Source organism: Chamaea fasciata, unplaced genomic scaffold (assembly GCF_029207755.1).
Source record: "Chamaea fasciata isolate MVZ Bird 193981 ecotype frontalis unplaced genomic scaffold, bChaFas1.0.hap1 SCAF_7, whole genome shotgun sequence".
In the NCBI taxonomy this organism is placed as follows: domain Eukaryota; kingdom Metazoa; phylum Chordata; class Aves; order Passeriformes; family Sylviidae; genus Chamaea; species Chamaea fasciata.
In genome coordinates, this window is record NW_027094092.1 from 40550546 (window position 1) to 40573753 (window position 23208).

At 44.2% G+C, this 23208-nt stretch overlaps 1 protein-coding gene across 2 annotated transcripts in view; it reads left to right on the forward strand.

The window, feature by feature from the left end:
- The window catches only part of ESRRB (estrogen related receptor beta), a 126845-nt gene extending 111116 nt beyond the window's left edge, over window positions 1-15729 (forward strand). For both annotated transcript variants that reach the window (XM_066188548.1, XM_066188546.1), the window contains exons 6-7: window positions 4905-5174; window positions 11304-15729. In XM_066188548.1, coding sequence (XP_066044645.1) covers window positions 4905-5174; window positions 11304-11548 — 515 coding nt within the window. In that variant the 3' untranslated portion in view covers window positions 11549-15729. The remainder of the gene's footprint in view (window positions 1-4904; window positions 5175-11303) is intronic.
- The last annotated feature ends 7479 nt before the right edge of the window (window positions 15730-23208 follow it).

The window sequence follows — 23208 nt, forward strand, 5'->3', positions numbered from 1 at the left end:
GTCTCCTGCCTTCAGTCCCCCTTCCTTTTGTCAGGAGAATATATGATGCTCTGATACAGGATCACAGGATTTACTGCACACTATGTCTTCCACTGCATGGGTCTGTGTTTTTTGCTTTGCTTCTTGGCTTTAAGTTCTTCATTTTTTTAATGAAACATCTTAACATGAGTGATCAGACAGTTTAATTTTCCCATGTATTTTGTTTCTTTCTGTTGCTTCTCTTTTGGCTTTTTGGTAGCTGCTTCTCTTTTTCTGTAGAGTGTTTCTCCTGGGACCCAAGAGTTAATGGTTTTCTGGGCTATATGGAATATGGATTGTTATGAGATGGGACTATGAAGTCTGAAGAAACTTATTCAGGACAGTATTTCTGAGAAGAGGTTAATCTTGGTGGTGCCCTTCTTACATGAGATCTGCCATATCTGCAGGGATTATACCCATCACTAGTGCTGGAATCCATCTGGGGCTGATTCATCACAAGTGGGGTTACAGTGGTGATTAGAGAACTCAGCCTGGATTGCTCTACTAACCCAATACTTGGGGTGTTAACAGGAATGGTTTTAATGCAATACAATTAGCTGTTATGGCTGTCCAGTGAGGTGCTGGTGTACACCCCTCTAACCTTGGCTATTTCTGTTCACACAGAGTGCCCTGCTGTAGTTCCCTACGTTGTGACTGTGGGATGAGTCAAGTTCCTACAGAGTTTTCCATCCTGGCAATACTATCCCAGACCAGGTGTATAGTAGAGATTGTTTCTGCACTGTGTTTCTTCGTCTCCTTTCTGAAATCAGGACATACCTGCCATAGTTTCAAATTTCTGTGTGTATTTTCCTCTCCTATCAAAGGCCCTACAACACAGTAACAGTCACAGTAATCAGCCTGGCACAGTTCAGACCAGCAGAAGTATTTTATAACAGGACTGTGCATAGGCAGGAGCTCAAGAATTGTTACGTAAGAGAGCAGTATTGAGAAAAAAAGATAATAAAAGATAGTTCATAATAATGGAACAAAAACTCTGTAGTTCTGCAACAAGTATGAAACATACTGAGTTATGCAGCAAGGGGGCAGAGCAGGGCAGGGCCAGGAGCCTGCCAGGTGTCTAAATTATCTATGCCCTGTATTTCTGCCTTCCAGGGATTTTGAGGAAAACGTGACATTTCTTTCTGTGTGCATAAACTCTTGGTCAGAGAAGGATGGAGAAGGGAGAAAAAGTCACATATTCCTGCCTTGTATTCACGCTGGAATTAGTAAAGAAAGATAAGACATTAAAGTCCTACCAACCCTGAAGGGTACAAGGTGTCAACACAAACTTTTACCCCACAGTATTAGCAAATAAAATCAGTAAAACTTAAACACACTTTCCTATGATAACAATAAAACATGATTTAATTGTGTTTAGCAAATGTTATTAGCTCAATAGCCTTATTAGCCATGCACTCAAAAGCCACCCTTAGCCAATGTGGGGTTGTTCCCTTCTGTATGAAGCCCCCTTCCCAGTACTCACTCTCCCCCCATCGAAATTGTCTTGGAACAACATCCACCTTTTCTTCTTGCTTTGATGCAGGGTGACAAGACCACTTTTGAGGGGTGACAATGAAGGTTCTCCCAGGGTAGCTGTTGTGCTGTTCTCACCAGGAAGACATTAGTACTAGCACGGAATGAAATATGGCAAGTGGAGTGACAGCAGCTGTGTCTGGAGTGGCCTCAGATCCTATAATTACATCTCCTTTTATTACCTCTGCTAATGGCCCTCCAGGATGACAGAAATGATAATAAATTAACAGATTATGAACTCCACTTGCCACAAATTATGTGACTTTTTTTTTTTTTATTCTTGAAGCTCCCACTGCCAAACCACTGAAATAATAATAATTTAAAAAAAAAAATTTAAAACCCCAACCTGAATGTCACATCAGCTATTACAAATAAAGCAGCTTTTCTCAAGGTGCACATGGGAAGGAGGAAAGCATGCATGCAGCTCTGCGCTAGAGCCAGGGGCTTCTCTTTTGGGGCAGTGGTGGATTAGGCACCTTTCAGGGTCAGACTTGAGAAAAGCAGCAAGAAACAGACCACTAAGGGCATCTTCTGGATGTTGGGCCGTGAACAGCTCAAGAGTGCAAAACAGTTGTATTCTAGCAATGCCGTAAGATGACAGAAAATTTCACAACTAGCGGTTCCCCAGTGTTATAATCCTATAATAAATAGCAAGCCTGTGATTTTGGCCAGGTAAAATTGACATTTAGTTTTCCTGATCTCAGCTCTTATAGTGTGAGAGAGTTATAAGATTTCCTCTTTGCTGCAGTGATTCAGGGACAGTCCTTTAGCCCTTGCACTCCACGTGTGAACACTGGAGGAAAAGGGTCCCAATTCTGTCAGACATTTCAAGTGCAGGCTTGACACCATAGTGCTCCCTCTTCCCACTCACCTGCCTGAGCTGGAGTTGCTGGCTACCGGGGAGTGCTTCTGGCCAGGGGCTTTCCCAGGTGGGTGGGGCAATTGCAGCTGACTCTTCTGTTCTTCTTGGCAAAGGGTAAAATATGGTATCTCGTGTTCTCACCTGCCACAACAGCCTCTGGGAAAGGGCAGTTAACAGAGATGCTGTGTGTACAGGCTGCTGCTAGAGTTAAATCAACTTTTCTGCTTTATTCTGGAGCAGAAAAGTATGAGCCATGCCTGTCCTGGATCCTCTCACTCTCCTACGTGACTGTTTCTCAGTCTTTAAGAAATGTTGGCATACTGCAGTGGGGCAATGGCCTAACACCTTTTGTCATCCAGATGGGAAATGAAGATGCAGAAAGGCCACGTGACTGGTCCAGAAAATGGACTTAAGGCAGCAGCCTAAATGCTGGACTTATCTCCATGGTCAGAGCTTGGAAAGATCTCAGGTTCTAAAGAGTGGCTGTGCACCTTTACTCTGATCTCAGGGCTAATCTCATCAGTTCCCTGTGCAGCAGGCAGAGCTCTGGAGACAGGATTCCAAGCATGGGAGCTGCAGCATCCTTAACTTGGACTGAGCTAGGAGGGCTGCATTCCAGAGCAGCATAGTGAGTGCAGGGCAGGAGGGTGAGGTAAAGGACAAGGTACCCACCTCCCAACCTGAGCAAGAGGCAGGATTCATCAGGGCTGTGCGGAGCACAGGCTGTGCTGTACAGGAATCAGTCTCACAGTCATGGAGCTGGATTTGCAGCTCTTCTCCCCAGTAGCCTGGACTCCTCTTTAGTTGTTCCCTCTGGCACTCCTCCCCAATGGTTTATTGATTCTTCCCTCCCACCCACTGCTCCCCTCAGACCTTGCACACACAGCACGTGACAGCTGATTGGTATCTGTTAATTAATGTGGCCTGGGGCCTCTTTTCTATTCAGTGGCCTGATAAGGGAAATTGGATGTCCAAGGGCTGCCAGGCCATTATCACCCTTTGCTTCCCCTGGCAACACAAACACAAAACATGGCGTAGAGATAAATAAATACCACTAACCCACCCTTCTGCCTTCCCTTCCCCAGCTGAGATAGTGCAGATAGAAAAAGAGATCCCACAGTCAGTCAATATAGCAATCATCAGCTCTTTTGTTAATTGCCAACTTGATAACAAGAGAAATCAAATGATCCTCATGGTGACTGTCTACATAAGCCCGATGTGGGGCCAAGAGCTGTGAGCAGGGTGGAGTGTGGGATAAAGAAGTCCAGCTGAGCCTTGCATGCAGCCAGGCTTGGAGGCTTCTGCAAAGAGGCTCATGAGTTCACGGGTCTCTTGGTGATCCCCAAGGCTTCATATGCATCTAGAGAGAAGACTGCCTGGGGAGGCTGGTGGAGCATCACCCTCCCAGCTGAGACATGCCTGGGTGTCCCATTCTTTCACAGCCCTAGGAACCTTTAGAAGCAAGGGGCTGCCAAAAAAGTGCAGTTTCTGCCAGTCCATGTGGGCAAAAGCTGCCTAGAAAGGACCAACACACTGTGCTTGACATTTCTGTTTGTAATGACTGTTAGAGTTCCCCATCTCCCAGGATCTTTCATGGTCTGGCCTTTAAGAGTACCAGGTATGGAGGGAATAACACACAGTTTTCCTTCCTGTGCGCTTTTTTCTCCACCTTGAGGTGGACATTGCCTCTGTTTCTTGTCTTCTGCACTTTCTCAAGTGGACTCTGGGGCTGTCAGGGTCTATCTTTCCTCTTTCTGTATTTGGCGAGAATATTTGGTTCACTGCGGGGTCTGGTTCCATTGCTACCAGGTTTGGCTATGATTTAGGTACTTGTATGGCACCACAAAGGTATTTTTATCTCTGGGTAGGGTTGTAGGCAGAGCTGTTGGTATGAAGATCGGAGTGTGATGAGGAATAGAAGAGGATTCTGTTCACAAATGTATTCCTTTTTGAACACATTTTGGTGCTTTGTTGTGGCAGGACATTTTCTTATCTTTGCCAAAATATGAGACTGTAGTATACTTGTAATTCAGGCCTGTGTCATTCCCTCCTATCCCATCAGAAGCCCTCTTTTCTGCCATCTGGAGCTCTTCTCTGCTCATTTTTCAGCTGGGACAGACTAAATGGACTGCAATACAGACTTACAGAGGAAGAGAGGGAAGGCAATGTGGTACAAAAGAGTTGCTGCTATGTTAGAAGCAGTAGTCATTGGAAAGAGGTTGTCACCAACCTTGGGCTCCCATAAATGCAATCAGAGCATGAGATTGATGCTATGGGTGGGCATAGGAGCAAAGAGGAGGGGAAGGTCCATGTGCGCTGATTGCTACAGAGACGGGGTCACTTTAATGAGTTGTTTGTGTTTTTTGTTTTTTAAAGCAGCAGGTCAGTAGGGAAGAGTGCATGGTTTGAATCTCAGGGAAACTAAGGACCCTAGTCTCCTAGAGGCTTTGCTGCACACCCATTTGACCCTGCTTGTCTTTTGCCCTGTTAGGGTTCTCCAACCTCTCCCTTGGAGACCAGATGAGCCTTCTGCAGAGTGCCTGGATGGAAATTCTCATCCTGGGCATTGTATACCGCTCCCTGCCATACGAGGACAAGCTGGTCTATGCTGAGGACTACATAATGGATGAAGAGCACTCTCGTCTGACAGGGCTGCTGGAGCTCTACCTGGCCATCCTACAACTGGTGCGCCGCTATAAGAAGCTCAAGGTGGAAAAGGAGGAGTTTGTCACGCTCAAAGCTCTGGCCCTTGCCAACTCAGGTACAGCCCTGGCCCAGCCAGTCAAGGCTCATGCTGTTATTTGACCTGGGAGGAGAGTAGAGCCTGCTGCCTAAGAATCTCTGCCTGTGTCCTGCAACATTCTCAAAGCTCTGCTCTAAGCTGGAAAGCAGGGAGAAATGAGGCTTACTGCTGCTAGAGCCCCAGCTGTGCTCTGACCCTGTAGTAGGGAGTGGAACAGACAGGGGTGGACTGGTTGCTGGTTCCAGCCAGTAGAAGGGTCTGTGGAAGCCTTTTCCACTAGCAAGCTGACTCCAGTGCCATGAGCTCAGAAAAAGGATGTGAGCCAAACTTGCGTCCACCTCAGTAGTGTTGGTCAGATACAGCAAACAGGGAAACTCTCGTCCCAATTCAAAAAAGCTGTGGGGTTGGGGCTGCCTGGCCCTGTCCTGGAGATGTTGAGGTACCAGAGACGCTGAATCCCGCTTTAACTGGGAGACTGTGGATGTAGACTGCAGCCCTCAGTCCAGCAGGCTGCACTGTATTAAAGCCAGCCAGACGCAGATTTGCTCAGTAGTCTCATCTGAAAGAGAAACTGCTAAAGCTACTGTGGGACAAGGGCTCCCTCTACATCCCCTGAGTCTCATTGTCTCACATCACACCTCTTTGCCAAATAAGCATCATGCAGGTCACAGAATTCACCCTTCAGCCCAGCCCTAACACCAGTATCTGTGTTTGGCTAAAGCCACTTTATAGAAGAACACCCAGTGTAAAGCTGGAAGGATTAAAAGAGGGGGAATCTGCGTCTTGCTTGACAGCTGACTCTTAATAAGTAATCATTCTCTGAGTTAAAAAAAAAAAAGGCCCCATATCTTCATGTCTGTTTGCCTGAGTTCAGCCTCAAAAGAATGATCTTTGTTGAGTGAGGTCCTATGACTCCAGGTGTTTTCATACCTGACAGCTTGAGATGATAAACTTCCTGTTCCACAGTTGTGCTCCTTGGTTATGGACATTTTACTTTAAGTGTAAGGATGTGGTTCAGGATTCTGTGAGGCTGCCTCACCATTTTACACCATTCTGTCCCTGTTTGCCATCCATCCACTCCTTAGCAGTAGTAATTTAAAAGGGAAAAAAAAATTCCTTGCAGCTCATTGATAAAAATGTTGAGTAGCAGCTGGTTTTTTTACTGATCCCTGTGGTTTTCCCTGAGAAAACTCCTTCTTCAGGGATGATTCACCACTGGTAGCTACTGTGAGATCTGTCATCTAGCCAGTTACTAATCAATTGAAAGTGTACTTTATTGATATTGCATAGTGCTAATTTTTTAATGAGAATGTCCTGTGGTCCTAAGCCAAGTGCCTTATAAAAACCTAAGTCTATTATATCTATGCAGTTAACTTTATCAACCAAACTTGTAATCTCATCAGAGAATGAAATGAAGTTTGTTTGACAAGACCTCTCTTCCCAAGTATCATGTTGACTGGCAGTAAAATCACAGAATCATTTATGATGGAAAAAACCTTTAAGATCACCACTTCCAACTGTTAACCCAGCACTGCCAAGTCCAACACAAAACCATGTCCCTAAGTGCCACATTTACATGTCTTATAAATGCCATTTTATTAGACTTAATTGAATGTAACCTCAGTTTTTTCCTTTATTTTTGCCCTGATTCACATCAGGCTAGCATAGAAATTGTCATATAAGACCTGGGAAAATATGTGCATCATTAGAACATTCCCAGTCATCTTGAATTTCTTAAAAATACCATGACTTATTAACCATTAATCAACCCTAGATGACCCTCAGCTGGCAATTTTAGAACTCTTAAAGCCAAGTTATCCAGCTCTGCTGATTTTTTGTGACGTTTGTCCTAATAGTTCTAATATCTTCTTGCATAAACAACAGATCATGCAGTCTTCATCATCTTCATATAACACAGGTATATAAAGCTTCTCTTTTCTAAATAGGACAGAAGTACTTGCAGAGGACTTCTATCTACTCTGCACTGCTATTAATAGGTTAATCATCTCCAGATGAAAAGAGCCCCCCTACAAATGATCATTTTTCTTCTATTCCTTAAATATTTATAAAACTTCTTTACTGTCCTTAGCCCTTCTAGCCATGGCTTTTCTTCCTATGTCCTTCATTTCCCTTATCATTTCTCTGCGCTTCATAACTTTGTTCTATTTTACAATTCCTCATATATTGCTTTTTTAGTTTTAATTGCTGCCTTCACTTTGTCACTGAACCAGGATGGGCAGATGGCCAAGGCTCGCCTTTCTCTGTGCAGTGGTGGCTATGGGTGATCTAATCAACTTGTTAAAGAACCTGTCTACCAGGAGGGTCACAGGATTAAACAGGGAGAAGGGCTCCTCAGAGAGGCTGAAGTGCTAAGGTAGCAGTTGTGACAGAAGTGCCACACTGGGACATTTACCTGGCCCCTGCTGTGGACACTACTGTCAAATTCTTCACAGTGCAACAGAAGCACTCTCTGCTGTTGTTGCTCACTGTGCTTTCAGGACTATGCCCAGAGTAAACCTTATGAGACAGTCCACAGGAGTGGAGTAACACTGAATAAAGACAGAGCAGAACAGCCAACATTCATCAGATGCCTTGGGGTTTAATTTCCAGTGCTGTGGAGTAAAGATACCAAGGTAAGGGTCAGGAGGCACAGGCCAAAGCCTGTTCTCAGCTGGATGGAAAAAGTCACTCTGACTTCACTGGTCTCCCCTAGTGCAGCTAGAAGTGTAGCTATGTAGGAGCATACTCCACAAAAGTCCTGCTTTGTTATTTGTATTGAAACATATGAAAGTAAAGCATGGGATTTTGTTTTTCACATAATTAAAGCTTCCCATGACACACAGATAAGGAAGCTGGAATAGGGCAGGTGTATTTTTCTGTTGTAAATTAACATTGAACCTTCACATTCTTTTAATTCCTGTTATTTTTCTTAGTATATTTCTGACAGGGATAACCTTAAAGAGCCTGCATGTGTGTGCTTGCATGCAAACAGCCGATTCCTAAAATGGGAGGAAAGCAGTTTGGGCCAGGCTGCAGCTCCCTTGATCAGAGATAGGGCTTAAACATGAACACCTGGATTAGCACCTGTGCTGCCTAAACCTGCTTTCTGCCTTCCCTCCTATATAGATAAATTCTGGGTGTAATTGCTTATGCAACCCAAGTTCTAGGGACTTATGCAGCCGTGTATATACTGACCCTTTGGCTCTAGGAATTCAAACAAATGAAAATAGAAGTGGGAGCTCACTCACTCTTTACTAGAGAAGCTGATAGTAGGCTGATCTCTGAGTCCTTGGTGTGAAACACCACCAACACACCTGCTGGGATTGGCAAAGATAATTCAAGAGATCTCTGTCTTTAGTAAGTATATTTTAGAGAGCCAAAGGATGAATTCTTAATTCCCAGAGCAGCAAAGTCCCAAACAATACGATCACCCATTTTTTGACAGAATAGAGGTGCTGTAGACATGATTTGTTACCCTTCAGTATCAGCAGTCCATTTTTTAGCATTCCCAAATCCTCTTTCCTTAAAAATAAAAATTTATCAACCCATGTATTGGAGAGCCTGCTAGGTTAGCATATAGCACACGTTCATTTTAGGATATCCCAGAGTGGATGAAATTTATTTCCCTTTTTTTTTTTTTTCTGCAATGCATTTTAATACTAAGATGGAGTGAGCAATGTCTGGGTCTGACAAAGGGATGCATAGCAAATTTTGTACTAATGGATCCTGTGAGGTTCCTGTTCCTGTCAGAAGCTGCAAGAACAGAGTTAGGTGAGGAAGCAGTGGACCTCATCCATTCTCACACCTGCCCTGTATATACCCCATGCCAGCAGTGCTGAAGAAAGGCTCCTGGTAAGAAGACCAGCTTCTAGGCTAGCTGACCCTCAGACACATGGTCAGGCAGCTTGCCCCCACCTCAGTGCTCTGATAGTTGTAAAAATTCATAGCTATTGATTTCGTAATTAACAGTTTATCAATGCCATCGACACCAGTTCACTGATGGATTGCAAGGAAATTAATCCTGCAATGTTGTTTTATTTTTTGCAGTCAGCTGCCAATTTTGAGCTTCTTTCAGCAGTGTGGTGGGGGTGGGGCAGGCTTTGATCTTTATTTCCCCAGTTTCTCTCACTGTATACACTTAGTTATTTAGTGCTGTTAATTCTTGTCCCCTTACAGAAGCCAGCTGGCAGAAGGGCAGTTTTGAGATTCTGTCTAGTGTACAGCAGCATCAGTACCCAAAAGCAGAGCACCCACTTTGCCCTGAAGCACGGCTCATTGCATGGTAATTCTAGCACCCGCTGGGATCTGCAAACTCTGACAGGCTGTGATTACTTCTCCCCTTTGTGCCCCTAGCCAGAAGAACATTAAACAGAAAGGACAGAGGACATTCCAGCCTTTGATACTTCCAGTCTTCAGAATTACCTCTGCAACTTGGCAGGAAATAGATCCCACTCAGTTCTCTTGGATTGTGTATGAAAATTGTTCAGAGGTGCTACCTGGCTGGGAGAAGTCGCCAGACTGACTTGGCAACATGCTTCCTCCTCCCTTCTTTTCAGAATCAACCTCTGTCTCTAGCTCAGGTCACTGTGATGACCTAGCAGCCCTCTCCTGAGCTTCTTTGCCTGGTCTCTTGGATAAAAAGTGTAAATGTTTCAAGAATCATTCTTCAGTAGGCTTCTTGGGAATACTTCCATTTAACACCTTATTAATTAGTGCATTCCTTCTAAACAGCTTCTTAAACAGCTTTCTTGCTAGACAAAATATTTTCCCAACTGTTGTAATACTTTATAAATCATTCATCATAAATAGCATTTTTACCATAAATGTATCTTACAAAATTCACAGTCTCTAATTTGTGTTGTGCTCTCCATAAAGATGACACATGTTTCTAGAGAGATTTTGGCACTGCAGTCAGCTTTCCTCCCCTTCACTGCTATCACTCTGGGGAGCCCATGTCCTCACATTTGTGTTTGTGTGTGGGCTGAGCCAGAGCACTGCCACAGTGCAAAGCCCAGGCTGTGATGGCAGGCGGTGCAGCTACATGTGTGTATGTGTGCTTGCCATACTGTCTCTCTGCCATTGCTTCTGGATTTCTTGCCTCGTGGCAGGAATCTTTATCAATAGGTTCAGTATTGATTAAAAGTCTCTGAGCAAAGAAGACGAGGCATCAGTGTCTCCAGCTCTCTCATGGTTGTAAGAAAGAAGCACGTATCAGCAAGATGAAAAAGGAGAAAACCTTTGGTGATGCCCTGCCTCTCTGCTCTTCAGTGCTGCCCTCTGAAACCACGACTTACCCACAAGTTTAGCAGTCTGTGTTCAATACGGTTCCTGATCTCAATCCTGGACTGGGTCCTTGCCAGCTAGCTACCTTCATTTCAAAGACACACCGAGGAGCCTTGCAAACCCTGCTAGCCCCTCCAACACCTCATAGAAATCTAACTGGCAGCCTAAGGGAAGAGGCCTTGCAAGAGGCATGGGTTTCCTTTATTTCAGCAGGAAGCTCCTTAAGCAGCTGCGGGCAGTCTCTGAAAACAGGGGCATATGCACAAAGGTGGGTGTGGCAACACCCCTGGGCACACTGGTTGTGACCTACCGAGGCTTTTCTGTCTTGCTGACACCCTTAGCAGCTGCACAGCAATTAGGCAGTTTAGACAGATGAAGCGCTATAGCAGCGTTAATTATTCTTAATGAGATTTCTCCCAAGCGGCAGCGCAGCAGCTGCTGCCCCTTGCAGGGTGACTCTCCCCATAAGGAGCATGGAGGGCAAGTGAAAGTGCAAATCACAAAGGCCCCTGCCTGACCCCTGCATTGCATTGGGGTGGCTGGCAAAATGGGCAGCGTGTGTCACCCGCCTACCCCTGGTAACCTTACTGTCCCTGCACTGCTAGGGCCAACACGCTGGGCTGCTGCCAAACTTCATGCAGGAGCACCACACTTGTCAGCAAGCTGGTTTTTTCTGCTTAAGAAACAAACCAAACAACGCCCCTCACCCCCTGCTCTGGATGGCAGGGGGGAACAAAAACAACCCAAAAAACAACCACAAGAACTAATAAGAGGGAAAGAAAACATCATTAGCTTCAGAACCATAAAGGATTTCTTTTCTCATGTCTGACTTGTCTGTTCGCTGTCTTTTCTCCCTCAACCCAGACTCCATGCACATAGAGGACATGGATGCAGTGCAGAAACTCCAGGACCTTCTCCACGAAGCCCTGCAGGACTACGAGCTGAGTCAGCGCAATGAGGAGCCCCGGCGAGCAGGCAAGCTGCTCCTGACCTTGCCTCTCCTGCGGCAGACGGCTGCTAAAGCTGTGCAGCACTTCTACAGCATCAAACTGCAGGGCAAGGTTCCCATGCATAAACTCTTCCTAGAAATGCTAGAGGCAAAGGTCTGACAGCCCCAGCACCAGCCGACAGTGGCCGGGGAACAAACTAGAAACAAAGATGCAGACAACGGAGCAATCCAAACAGCAGCAGCAGTCACCGCCGGCTTTTATCTCCAATCATTTATTATGGAAGAATTATTTAATGTCTATCTGTCGGCGTGACTGCAGAATCTTGTGTACAGGAGGGGGGAAACTTTTAATCAGTCACCTGTTTCTCTTTTTTTTGTTGTTTTCTCTGTGGGAAATACCAGATTATGCTCTTGCACTTGTTGAGGCATCATCGGGGCTCAGCCCCTCTGATCAGTGATGCTCTCAGCGCTGTCCAGGCTGCCTGCTCCCAAGCTCCCTCTGCCAGTTCTGGAGGGGAAGTGGGGACAGAAGCAGGAAGAGAGGAGGAATAGTCAATATAAACTTGATCTGCTGGTGTTATGAGGGGTCAGTTAGAAAGGAAAGCAGCCACGGTCCTTCTTTTTGTCACCTTTCTGCCTCTTACCATAGAGTAGATGCTCCTTTGGAGAACAATGCTGCTGGACCTTTCCTGAACAAAAAGGCTGTGTCCCAGACTCCTCTAACACTTGTACATACAGGCCCCACTTCTTACTGGGAAAGATGCTCCTAACTGTGTAAGATATTCTGCGACCTTGTACAGTGTGTCATTACACCTGGCTAGTCCCTCCCATGTACAATCCCTGCAGGCCCCTGAAGAGGTAGGATGTATGTCCCTAAGAAAATGCAAGTCTTTCCCAAATGGCAAGGGAAAAGAGCCTGGTGTTATGCTTCAGTGCTGAGTTGACTTGATAATCTCTGCATCCTCTCCTATGTGGTGCTAACTACAGTTCTTCCACACTTTTCACCCCATAGTGTATCACACCTGCCTCTTCAGCTCAGCTGAGTGCCATTCCCCACCTGTTCCTTGTGGCAGAGAACACAAGTCTTTGTCTGCATGGTTACTGCCCAAGTATAAATACACCCCAAACCAGATCTTTCCTAGACTTTATTAGAGCTCTTTGGCTCCACAGAGACTTTAGGCTTATTGCCAAATTCTAGTTAGGAATCAAGGGCAATGCTTTTCAGAGGAGGCAGCTCTAGAGCCTGAGAGATTGCTTTCTTGTGACAGCCTAGGGAAATAAAATAGAGGATGGCATGAAACCCCCGCTACTTCAACTACTGTCTTTCCCTGCCTCATCCCATTATCCTCAACAGCAGGAAAAGAGCTAGCATAGATTATACCTGGAGCTGGTAAGAGGTTCTCTTGCTGATCAGAAAGCAAATACCTGACCTTGAGGTGATGGGAGAAGAACATGGGGAATGTTTATTTACTCCTCTTATGTAACCAGGTTCCTGCTGTCTCCAAGACCTGGTTTAGTTCTGCTTCCTAAGCCATAACTGCTGCATTCCCAGTAGCCAGAGGGGAATGTAGGTGACTGACAAAACTGTTGGTGTTCTCTGAAACTTTATTTTCTAGGTCACTTAGTTTTAAGCCATCCTGCTGACAAAACCTGAGTGTATTGTCTTTTTTTGTGGTCAGCAGCATGCACTAGAGATGAAAAAAACCTCTGATCTACATTTGAGACACCACTAACTCTATTGCCTCTGTTCTCCTTAAGCTTCCACCCCTTCCTGGCTTCCCCAGGAGAAAGGTGGTGTGTGTCAGAGGACTATCTTGCCCTCAGGAGGAAGTCTTCCAAACAGGGTTGAGGTGTGTGATCAAAGACACTGGTTGCTTGTTTTCTGCCGGAGCAGAATGTGTCCCAGCAGGGCTGTTGGTACTGCAGAACCCTGGCCTGGCAGGCTCAGACACAGGGGGGCTGGCATGGTGACCTCTCAGCTCTCATAGCTGGCCCACGTCTTGTCCTTAAGTTAGTTCTGTTCCATCTCCTTTGAGTTCTTCCTATGCTACACAGTCACTCATTTTGTATTCACTTGATAAAGGAATTGTCTTGCTTCAGGCATATTAGTGTGCCAGAGACCTAAGGGTCAGAAGGCACGTGGGAACTGGGACTCCTGTGCTCACAGCAGTAGCAATTACACAGTGGTCTTGTGCTTTGAGCGGATACTTTTTCTTCTTCTCCCACTCCCTCCCAGAGGCAGCTGGGGAGAAAATGAGAGGCTTTTGGTGGCACTCATGATCCCTGTACCCATCTGTGACTGAGGGACCAAAGTGAAATGCATGGCGCTGTTACAGAGCCAGCTTGCCATGTGCTGCACTCTGGCAACTCCTGGCTGTGGTACAATTGCTCTCGCAGATGTGCTGGGCTGCATTATCACCTGTAAGTTTGACTCACATGACCACTGCTGCAATGGTGCCAAGTCCCACCCAGCTCAGCCCCAGCACATTGTGTCCCAGCCTGCTGTGCAAAGGCAGCTGTCCCAAAATGAGTTGAAAAGATCCTAAGAAGCAATTCTTGCTCTGTTGGGCCCTGCCGGAAAAGTCACTTACTCACACACCAATACACCCGCCCAATCCCCCCTGCCAAAAGAACCCAAAACTACCCAAAAACAACCCCAAAAGGCTCTTCTAGGTTTGTTGTATTTGAACTCAGGCCTGCTCTCCATAACAGGAAACTATCTACAAAACATGATTGTGGAGAGCTGCTGAGTTAGCTTCTAGCTCACAGAGACTGCTGGCTATTTAGATTAGGGCTATGGGGTAGGGGCAACTCCTGCCTTGGCACAGCAACATGAAGATACCAAATACCTTTTTTCCCAGGAACTTCTTTCTCCATTAAAGCTGCATAACATTGTAGTCCATCCAAAAATTCTCCATTGCTTGAAGATAATATGCAGGGAAATGTTTGCATTTCTTCTGAAATAGGATGGGAAGTGAACCAGACAGTACTTAGGATATATTAAACTCTCTAACCAAGGAATGCAAACTCTTCCCCAGGACCTGGGACACAAACACCTGTCTAGATTTAACCCTTAAAAGGCTTGTACCATCCTAAATTGGGAAGCAGGTCAGGTCTCTTGAGCCCTTCAAACAAGTGCAGGAATCACAATCATCGCTTCCCAGTTACTCTGATCTCCTGTGCATCACTAGTACTATCATACTGACACAGCTGAGGAGCATTTTCAGCTAAACTGGGATTGCAGAGGAGTGTAACATAGTGTAGTCCCCCCCACCCAATGCACTTTGAAGTAGGAAATGAAGTTTCAGCAACTGCTTAGGTCTTTGAATGCTCACAGTCTCTTACAAACAGGTCTGGGGATGTGGAAGGTGAGACATGAACTAGGAAATGGGTTTTGGGTCAGTGCTTTTTATGCTGCTCATTTGTAATATAGGATTCACAGAGTCAGTGTCATACAACTGTCCTTCATGGGGCAAAAGATGATGGAGCTTGAGCCTTGGGACTCAGATGGGCTCAATGACTTAAAGAAAAGAGAAGGAGTAGAGGTAAGTGTATCAGTGGCAGTGAATAAACCCACACCAGCAAGTATGGTGAAAGTAGCTCCAGCCCCTGATTTGCATGTGTGGATAACAGAAACCATGTACGTGTCAGCTACTACAAAAGGCAGTTCTTCCCAAGTGACCAACTCTTCTGTTTTGGGCACATTCTTCCCTGGGAACAGCAGTGTCTGACCTGTAACGCAAAACAAATTTCATGGGGATCAATTAAAAGGTAAATTACCACTCTGAATTTAGGTTTCTGGGGAAACTTGGGCATTACACCTCGCAGCAAAACTGTGAAGCTACAAGAAACGTCCCCACAACAATCAGAACCTTGCAGTATTGCTCATGCTAAGGGGGCATTATTTTTCTCTTTGTAAGCTATATCATCTTTTTTTTTTTAACTATTATAAATATATGAAATAAAACATGCTTCACCAGAAACATGTAAGCAGCTATTAGAGGGGCAAGTAATTGAGAAAGACCCTAGAATGTAACATGTTGAGCTTCTATTACCAATTGGAGCTAAGTAAACAGAGCTTCCACTTTGTATCCACAAACTATAATCAATCATATAGCCAAAGGCTGCTCTGTTGTTCTTGTGGCTGGGTTACATGGAGAAGCCAGAGACAGAGGCTGTGAGAATGATGCAGGGAGTCATAGACAGTCAGTGAAATAAACAGTATCTACTTAACTATTATCTGCTCCTAAAAAAATAACAACCTGTTAAATAAATTGTATTCCTGTGGTACAGGTCATTTCAAACAAAACAAGAAATAAAACAAAGAAATGTAAAAACTAATGTAGACAGAGTAATGTTTCTTGTGTTTAGGAGCTGCTCTGTTCTGTCCCTCGGGATGCACGTGGCTCCACTGAAAGGGCCGGTGGGGGGGAAGGCATGATCTGTCTGTACTGGCTGCGAAGAGCAGGAAACCCCCAGCCCTCTCACTTAGAAATACTCATTTCATGTTTTCCCATATAAAAAATTCTTAGCAATTTTCTGAGTTTTTGTGAGATGAGCTTCGCTGAGGATTTCTACGACAGGCACTGTTGCAAGTCTCTGCCACAGCCCAGTCTATTTCTCCCCCTCACTCCTTTTCTTTCCATATTCTACACTGAAGCGGTGCAAGGAATAAACAGGAGCTAGTGATGAAAAAATCTTGAAGTTGTTCCAGTGGAAAAAAACCCCTCTAATCATAAAATAGACCACTGGCTTAAACCCAGAAGTGACATCATGAGTGTTGCAAGCATTACAACAGCCACCCAGTGCTTATGAAGTGGATGCAAGTGCTAAAGTTGTGGCATTTGCAATGATCTGGTGGTCAGGCAGTGCAAGAGGGAATGCTCATAGCTGCTTGAGAAAGCAGAAGTAAGTGCAGTCTGCTAATTCAGGCAGAGATGTAAGAAACAAGGAGCCCAGGTTTTTGTTCTACCTCTGATTCTGTCAGAGGTACCAGACAACATCCCACCCTGTTTAAGCACCTCCATCTCCAACACACTTCAGTCAACACTGCTAATGTCCTTCTTTTGGGCAGTGGCACTCACTGGGATGATGCATCAAACCAGTCAATCAAAAGGCCGCTCAGCCTGCCCTCTGAAGAGACGATGATGGCTGAATTAGTGGTGGCCAGTGGGAAAGGCCACGGGCTAAAAATGAGCCTGAATGAAAAAACAAAATGAGCACAGAGCTGTAGTGGGACATGAAGTGTGACAAGATTTTTGTACATTGGAAGCAGCTACCCCCCAGCCCCACAGCCAGCAGCACCCTGACTGTGACGGATGCAGTCTTAGAACCAACACAGTCCCCTTCCAAGTTCACATACGGACCTCACAGTCACACACAGCCCACCCTACGTTGTGTGCATAAGTCCTCTGAATGTTGTATCCATTCACAGAAGGTTTGGATTTGGCCACCTCAGTAGGAGTTTAAAATGGACCCTACTTCAGATTAAATATAGCAAAGGGATGTCAATTTTTGGCTTTTGGGGTTCTTAAAAGTTCATGTGGCGCTGGAGCTGATGGTGTCAAGAGATTGGTAAGGATAGCTGGTGAACTATAGAGAGCTTGAGCCCCACTCTTCAAACACCTTTTAAGGGCTGTTAGCTTTCCTTGGTCCCTTACTTTAAAGTTGTGGCTGCCCTACTGGCATTTCCTGGGCGTCCTTCTTTGTCTAGGTTTGTTTGAGGCTTTCCTGACTTTGCTTACTGGTGTTCACACACACACTGGAATTAAAGAAAAAAAGAGGGATTGTCTTCATAGTAAGCCCATGTAGCCTTGAGAGAAACTGAGGACAACCCTGCTATTTCCTCTTACAGATGAGCTTCACAGGAAACACTAGGAAAATACTCTAATTTCTCTGATTAGCTGGAGAGGGAAACTGGTTTCTTTACTAATCAATGTTGAGTTCTCTAAACACATTTCTCTCACCAAAGTTAAGGGCATGCTTAACTACTGGGATATGTTCTTAAATTTCAAATGTTAAAACATGAGTGCAGTAGTTTTTTGTGGCTACCTATACACAAAAGGAAAACCAGCAAGAGAAGTGTCCCTTCCAACTGAGGCCATTCTATGATTCTATGATTTTTCTCTTTGAGGCCAAGGTGTTACACAGGAAATCAAAGCAAACGTTGGTTGAGGTACAGAAAACTTTAGTGTTCAACTTCTGGTAATGGAAAGCTGGAGAGCTTGCATTGTGTGCCTGGCTTTCTTTAGAAAGACATTTTCTCCCATTCCCGCATTTTTGAAATGACACCATGGGAGAGGTGAAACACCTGCACCTGGGGAGCAGGAAGACTAACCTAGCAGTGTGCTGAGAGCAGCAGCATCCAAATAATTATAAGTGAAGTCACAGGAAAGATCAGAACTGGCTAGAGGCTCAAAGCATTTTTTGCAAGAAAATCAGAAGAAAACAGCTACCAATGATATATCACAGATTTGCTAAAGACTTCAGTGCTTCACTGAGTCCTTCATAAATATAATGAGTCACATGCCAACTTCAACCATCTCTTGGCAGCAGACACAGCACATGCAGAAATATCTGTGTTCAGGTTCTGGTTCAGACCACAGAGCCATTTAGCCCACTACTCATCTCTACTAACATGGCCAGCAGCAGATGACCAGAGAAGAATGTAAAAACATGGCAAAGAGGTATAATTAAGTCTCCCAGCAATTCAAGGATCAAAGGCCCTTAAATTTAAGGATCAAAGATCCTGCTCATTTTTCCTTACCATTCACAGTCTTCTAGGTCTCTTGATTTCACCCACAGTCATTTCTTTTCAGGGAGGAAGTATGACTGCCAGCCTTACCCCTTCCCTGGGTACACGCAGCACCAATTAAGTTAGGAAAATGTGACAATGAAAAAGCCAAATGGCTGTCTTCCATCACTTGATGCTTTAAAGACAAGTACAAAAATCTAATCCCTGTCTGAGATACACAGACATACAGAGACCCCTCTTGCTGTAGCTAGCAGCACACAAATGTACACACCCATTGCATTATTTAGTTATGTTTTCATTCACAGCACTACTGGAGCTCACAATTGCCTTCAAAGTAACTTAGAAACAAGATTAGCCTATTTAAATCATGTTTTCCTAGTAATAATAACAATAACAGGTTGGAATTATTCCTCCTTTGTATGGACGCAGTCTTTTCCTCAATCTTTTTTCTCTTTTTCATGCACCTGAAAAACAGAGGAAACTAATAAGGCACCTTTTCTGATGTAATCTTTTTATTATAATACAAATTAATGTTTTAATCCTGGATATTTTAAGGCATTCCTTGACATATTGAACAAAGGGAATTTTTAATGTATTTCTTCCTATTGCACAGTATGAAGTTGATTTCTGTTAGTAGTCCCAGCTTTCTTAATTTGTAAATACCAACCTCTTACTTCTTTAAGTGCTTAAAGTCAGCACATTGGCCATTCTATAAAAAGGCTCAGAAACAAGTTCATTATTCTTATGAATGAAATTATTATACTTTTTTTCTCTGATTTTAACAAACGGCCATTACATTTTCAATAAGCTTTATCATATATCCCTGACGTAACTGCAGTTGTTAAATGATAAAAAGCAGGACAGTGATCAAATAAAGAGAAGCCAGGGCAGTGTAAACTCAAATCACTTTGCCTAAATTGGCAAGAATCAACATAAAACAAAGTTGCATTTAATAGATCAGTTAGAACAAAGCACATAAATCATGTTTTTGAGAGGGGTTAATTTGCACCATATGCCAATTAATTCAAGTGCAATACATAAGTTATAAATAATCTCATTGGAGTGGAGAGTGTAATACTTGGAATGAAAATTATTTAACTGAAGCCAAAATTATAATCACCTTCAATAATTGCATTTCCAGCATTGCAAATTCTTTTCCATCGCGACACTGAAAGCAGTCAATGCTGCAAATAATTTTCTATTACTATTTACATTATTAAACTCAAACACATCAACCAAACTCTTATATTTTTGTCAGTAGTTAATGCTACTACAAATCAAGGATCCTCTGAGTCAGTCTTAGGAAGTATGGTTTCATCAGATATTTTTCGATCTAATGAACCCTTGTAACCAAGACTCGGGTAATCATTTACATCATCCATTGGTTTTGTCATTACACCACAAAAATTCAGCAGTGTCCTAAGAGAGTGATGCTTCCAGCATTGGCACAGACACCAGATTTTAGGGGTGCTATCCCCAGCTCTTCTGCTGTCCTGAGCTCTTCTAGATCAGACTCACTTTTTCTAGCTGCAGAAAACCCTAAATTGCTCCTTTTGCACATTTCTTCTTTTCATCACAGCTCTATGATTTCTCCTCACAAGGTTCCTGCTCTGATCCAGCATGTTTCCCTGGCTAGCTTGGATATATTTTTGGTTTTTACACTACTAGACAGTCTCTTTTTCTCCTGGCTCTCTCCTCCTGTCCTGTTTCTGGCACACTGCCAGAAACATGTGGGTGAGGAGGCCACAAATGAATATCCCAACCCCTGCGGCAGCCAATCACACTGAACTTCTCCAGAACCCCGGTGGGATAGACTGTTCCGGCTTCCTTAAAAACAAGGCCCCTGTGGCTGGCAGCCAGCTCACTGTTCTGGACACCCTCCACGTGGAAGGAGAGTCACCCCAGCTAACAATGTTTATTGTTCCCCATTGCTGAAGTTTTGCTCAGATGTCGTGGCTTTCCAGTGCTGCAAGAAATGCAATGTCACCTAAACGACATTCTCCAAACCAAAGGAAGGGCTACAGGAGGATATTTGTAAAATTACACCGTTGATGCCCTTTAGGTCAGGTTATCCTTTCCTGTCATTCTCAAACTTATGTCCACAGCCAGATTAGATCACAGCAGCTGCTGCAGCAGCCATAATTAATTGGACAAACTAAGCCAAATCAGAGAAATACCACGTTCACCTCAAGCTCCACAACTCGAGAGAACCTCAAAATCCTGCCAGCATAAGCCAGTGAGGCCATGCAGCAGGACAGCACACAGCCACATGTGGTGTTGCCAGTGCTTTAACTAGAACAGTTGCATTCCCATGATGCTGAATTTGCTTTGCAAATAGCTATTAGTCCAAACTGAGTTATAGCAATTACAGAAACACTATGAAATTCACACTAAATGATCACAGAAAATAAAAATCTTTTATAAATAAATCATAGACACCTTCTAAAAGTGCCTAGAAATGTAAACATGAGAGAAACAACCAGTAAAAAAGAACAAAACCTGCCTGGACATACTTTAGGCTCTGTTTCTCAATTTGCTTGAATCAAGAGAACACCCTGCCTTTTTAAAGGAAAAAGAAAATACCTGGACTACCTTAGGACTGGATACCGGCATCTGAACATGAGCAAGGGATAAACAAAACCTCCTTGGATGGGCAAATAAAATGTTTATAGTTTACCAAAGCGATAATGTTATTATCATAACTATAAAAATACTACGTAAAATTTTAATTGATAGATAAGCAAATGGGACACCATTTTGGAGATCACCTCTGAGCCCACCAGCCTGTGCTTCAAGCAGAGTAAAACTGTGTGAGAGGAATACACCCTGAGTGTATTCTGAACTCTGTAAGAGAGCTTGCAGCTGGATAACACCTCTGCCCAGCACACTGAGCCATTAGAGTTCAGCACTTCCTTCTGCCATCCATTGCCTATTGCAAGCATTTTGGGTATCGTCCTCCTTTTCATTCCATGGCTGCTCACTGCACACACAGCAGGCCCCTGGCTCACCTCTTCTTCCCAAGGGAATGGGGCTTGCAAATAAGGAAAAAACTACTGAAAACCTAATATAAAAGATGCCTGGGACCTCTCAAATTCTGGGAGACCTAATCACTGTGTTGGCTGAATTAGCTTGGACTGGAACTTGACAATTGTCTTTGGGTTTTGCTTTTCACGTGGAACACACTCACAAAAGCGTGCATCAATGACTCATTCTGGAGCTCATGATTGCTGTGTGTCCTAGAACATGTTGCTAAGCTTCCCCTGTCAATCCTCTGGACATTCTCACAAGCAAATGTATCTCCACAAGAAGGCTACCTACAGCTTCCTGCTGTGTGTGCTATCTGTTCCAATACAAGGAATAAATAACTTACCCTCATGTTGTCAGTGACATCATGCTAAGGACTGATGCTGTGTCCTAGGGTGACTATGATGCTTGTATCCCCAGTCGTCTGTTTTCTGTGTGTTGTATGTTGTGTTCTGTACCTTTAAGACTGGTTCTGAGAGTGAAGCAGGGAAAGAAGAAGCGCGCAGTTTGTTTTGAAAAACAGTTTTCACTCCTCTGCATTTTCTTCTTCTTCCTCGGGACTGTGTGTGTTCGTTGGATGCACGGACAGCAGCCAGAGAGAGGTTCTTCCATTTTTTTGCTTTTCGTTAGTTTAGCTAGCTGAGGCAAAGAAGCTTCCTGGACTGTTTTGTTGGGGGTTTTTTTGGGTTTTTTTGTGGTTTTTTTTTTTTTGTTTTTTGTTTTTGTTTTGTTTTTTTTGTTTTGTTTTTTTTTGTTTTTTGTTTTTTTTTTTTGTTTTTTTTTGTTTTTTCTTGGGACTGTTTAAATCTGCTCTGGACTGAGAAACCCAGTGGAGCACAGGGATCATGCGCCCATGGCCCACCGGGCCTGGACCTGGGCATTTTCCAGCGCCGAAGGGACTGGGACTGATAAGAGACTGAGAAAGCCAAGCTTACTGCTGGCAAGGACTTCTCTCAGTTTTGCCATCTCTCTTCGGAGCGGTGAGAGGTTTTATTGTTTCATATTATTCATTCCTTATGCTTGTGGGCATTTTGTTTGTCAAATAAATAGTTTTTTCCACTTTTCTCCTAGGAAGTTCTTTTCCCGGACCAGCTGGGGGGAGGGGCTGTTAGGGTTTTCTCTCCAGAGGAATCCCATTTGGAGGTTTCCTCCCAAATGTCCCCTAAACCAGGACATGCTGTCACTTCCTTGGTAGCAGGTCCCATACTCTGCTGGTTACGTTAATTCTCACACAGGTCATCGCAGCAAATGCCCCTTTCACTAAGTCTGGCTCTGAACCCTCCACAGCACAGATTGTTCATCTGGCAGACTCAAAAGAGTCAAAGAACAGAAACTGCAACAGAAACTGTCTGGGCTCTGTCTATGAATTGCATTCACCTGTTAGATGCCAAGGGAGAGCAACTAATCTGCACTGGGACAATGCTTCACAAGGTGAGCATAGCTGACTGAACGACCTTCACAAAAGTATCCATGTGACCTCCCAGCCATGATGGAGAAATGAAATAATCATTTCTTCCATGAGCACTCATCAGGTAACTAGCTACCCAGCAAGACAGGATCACATAGAACCTCTGAAACAAACAGGAAACAAGAAAAAATATAATAATAACACAAAGGGAACATTAAGCAATACCACAGCATCTCTGTGCTTCAGACTTTGCTGAGGAATCAATCACCCTTTGCAGATAGCTTTATGCTTCACAGCTACTGCTGCTAAGCAGGTTAAATAAATAAATAATCCCTCTTCTGTTCTCTCCTTCACAGTCCCCAACCTCCACTTCTTTATGGGAATAGGGAGACATGGGCACAATATTATTTTCTGTTGGATCATAGAATCATAGAATGGTTTGAATTGGATGGGGACTGTGAAGGTCATCTAGTTCAAACCCCTCTGCCATGTGCAGGGACACCTTCTACCAGACCAGGTTGCCTAAAGCCCCATCTAGCCTGGTCATGAACAATTCCAGGGATGTGGCAGCCAGAGATTCTCTGGGCAACTTGGTCCAATGCTTCATCACTCTCACAGTAAAGAATTTCTTCTT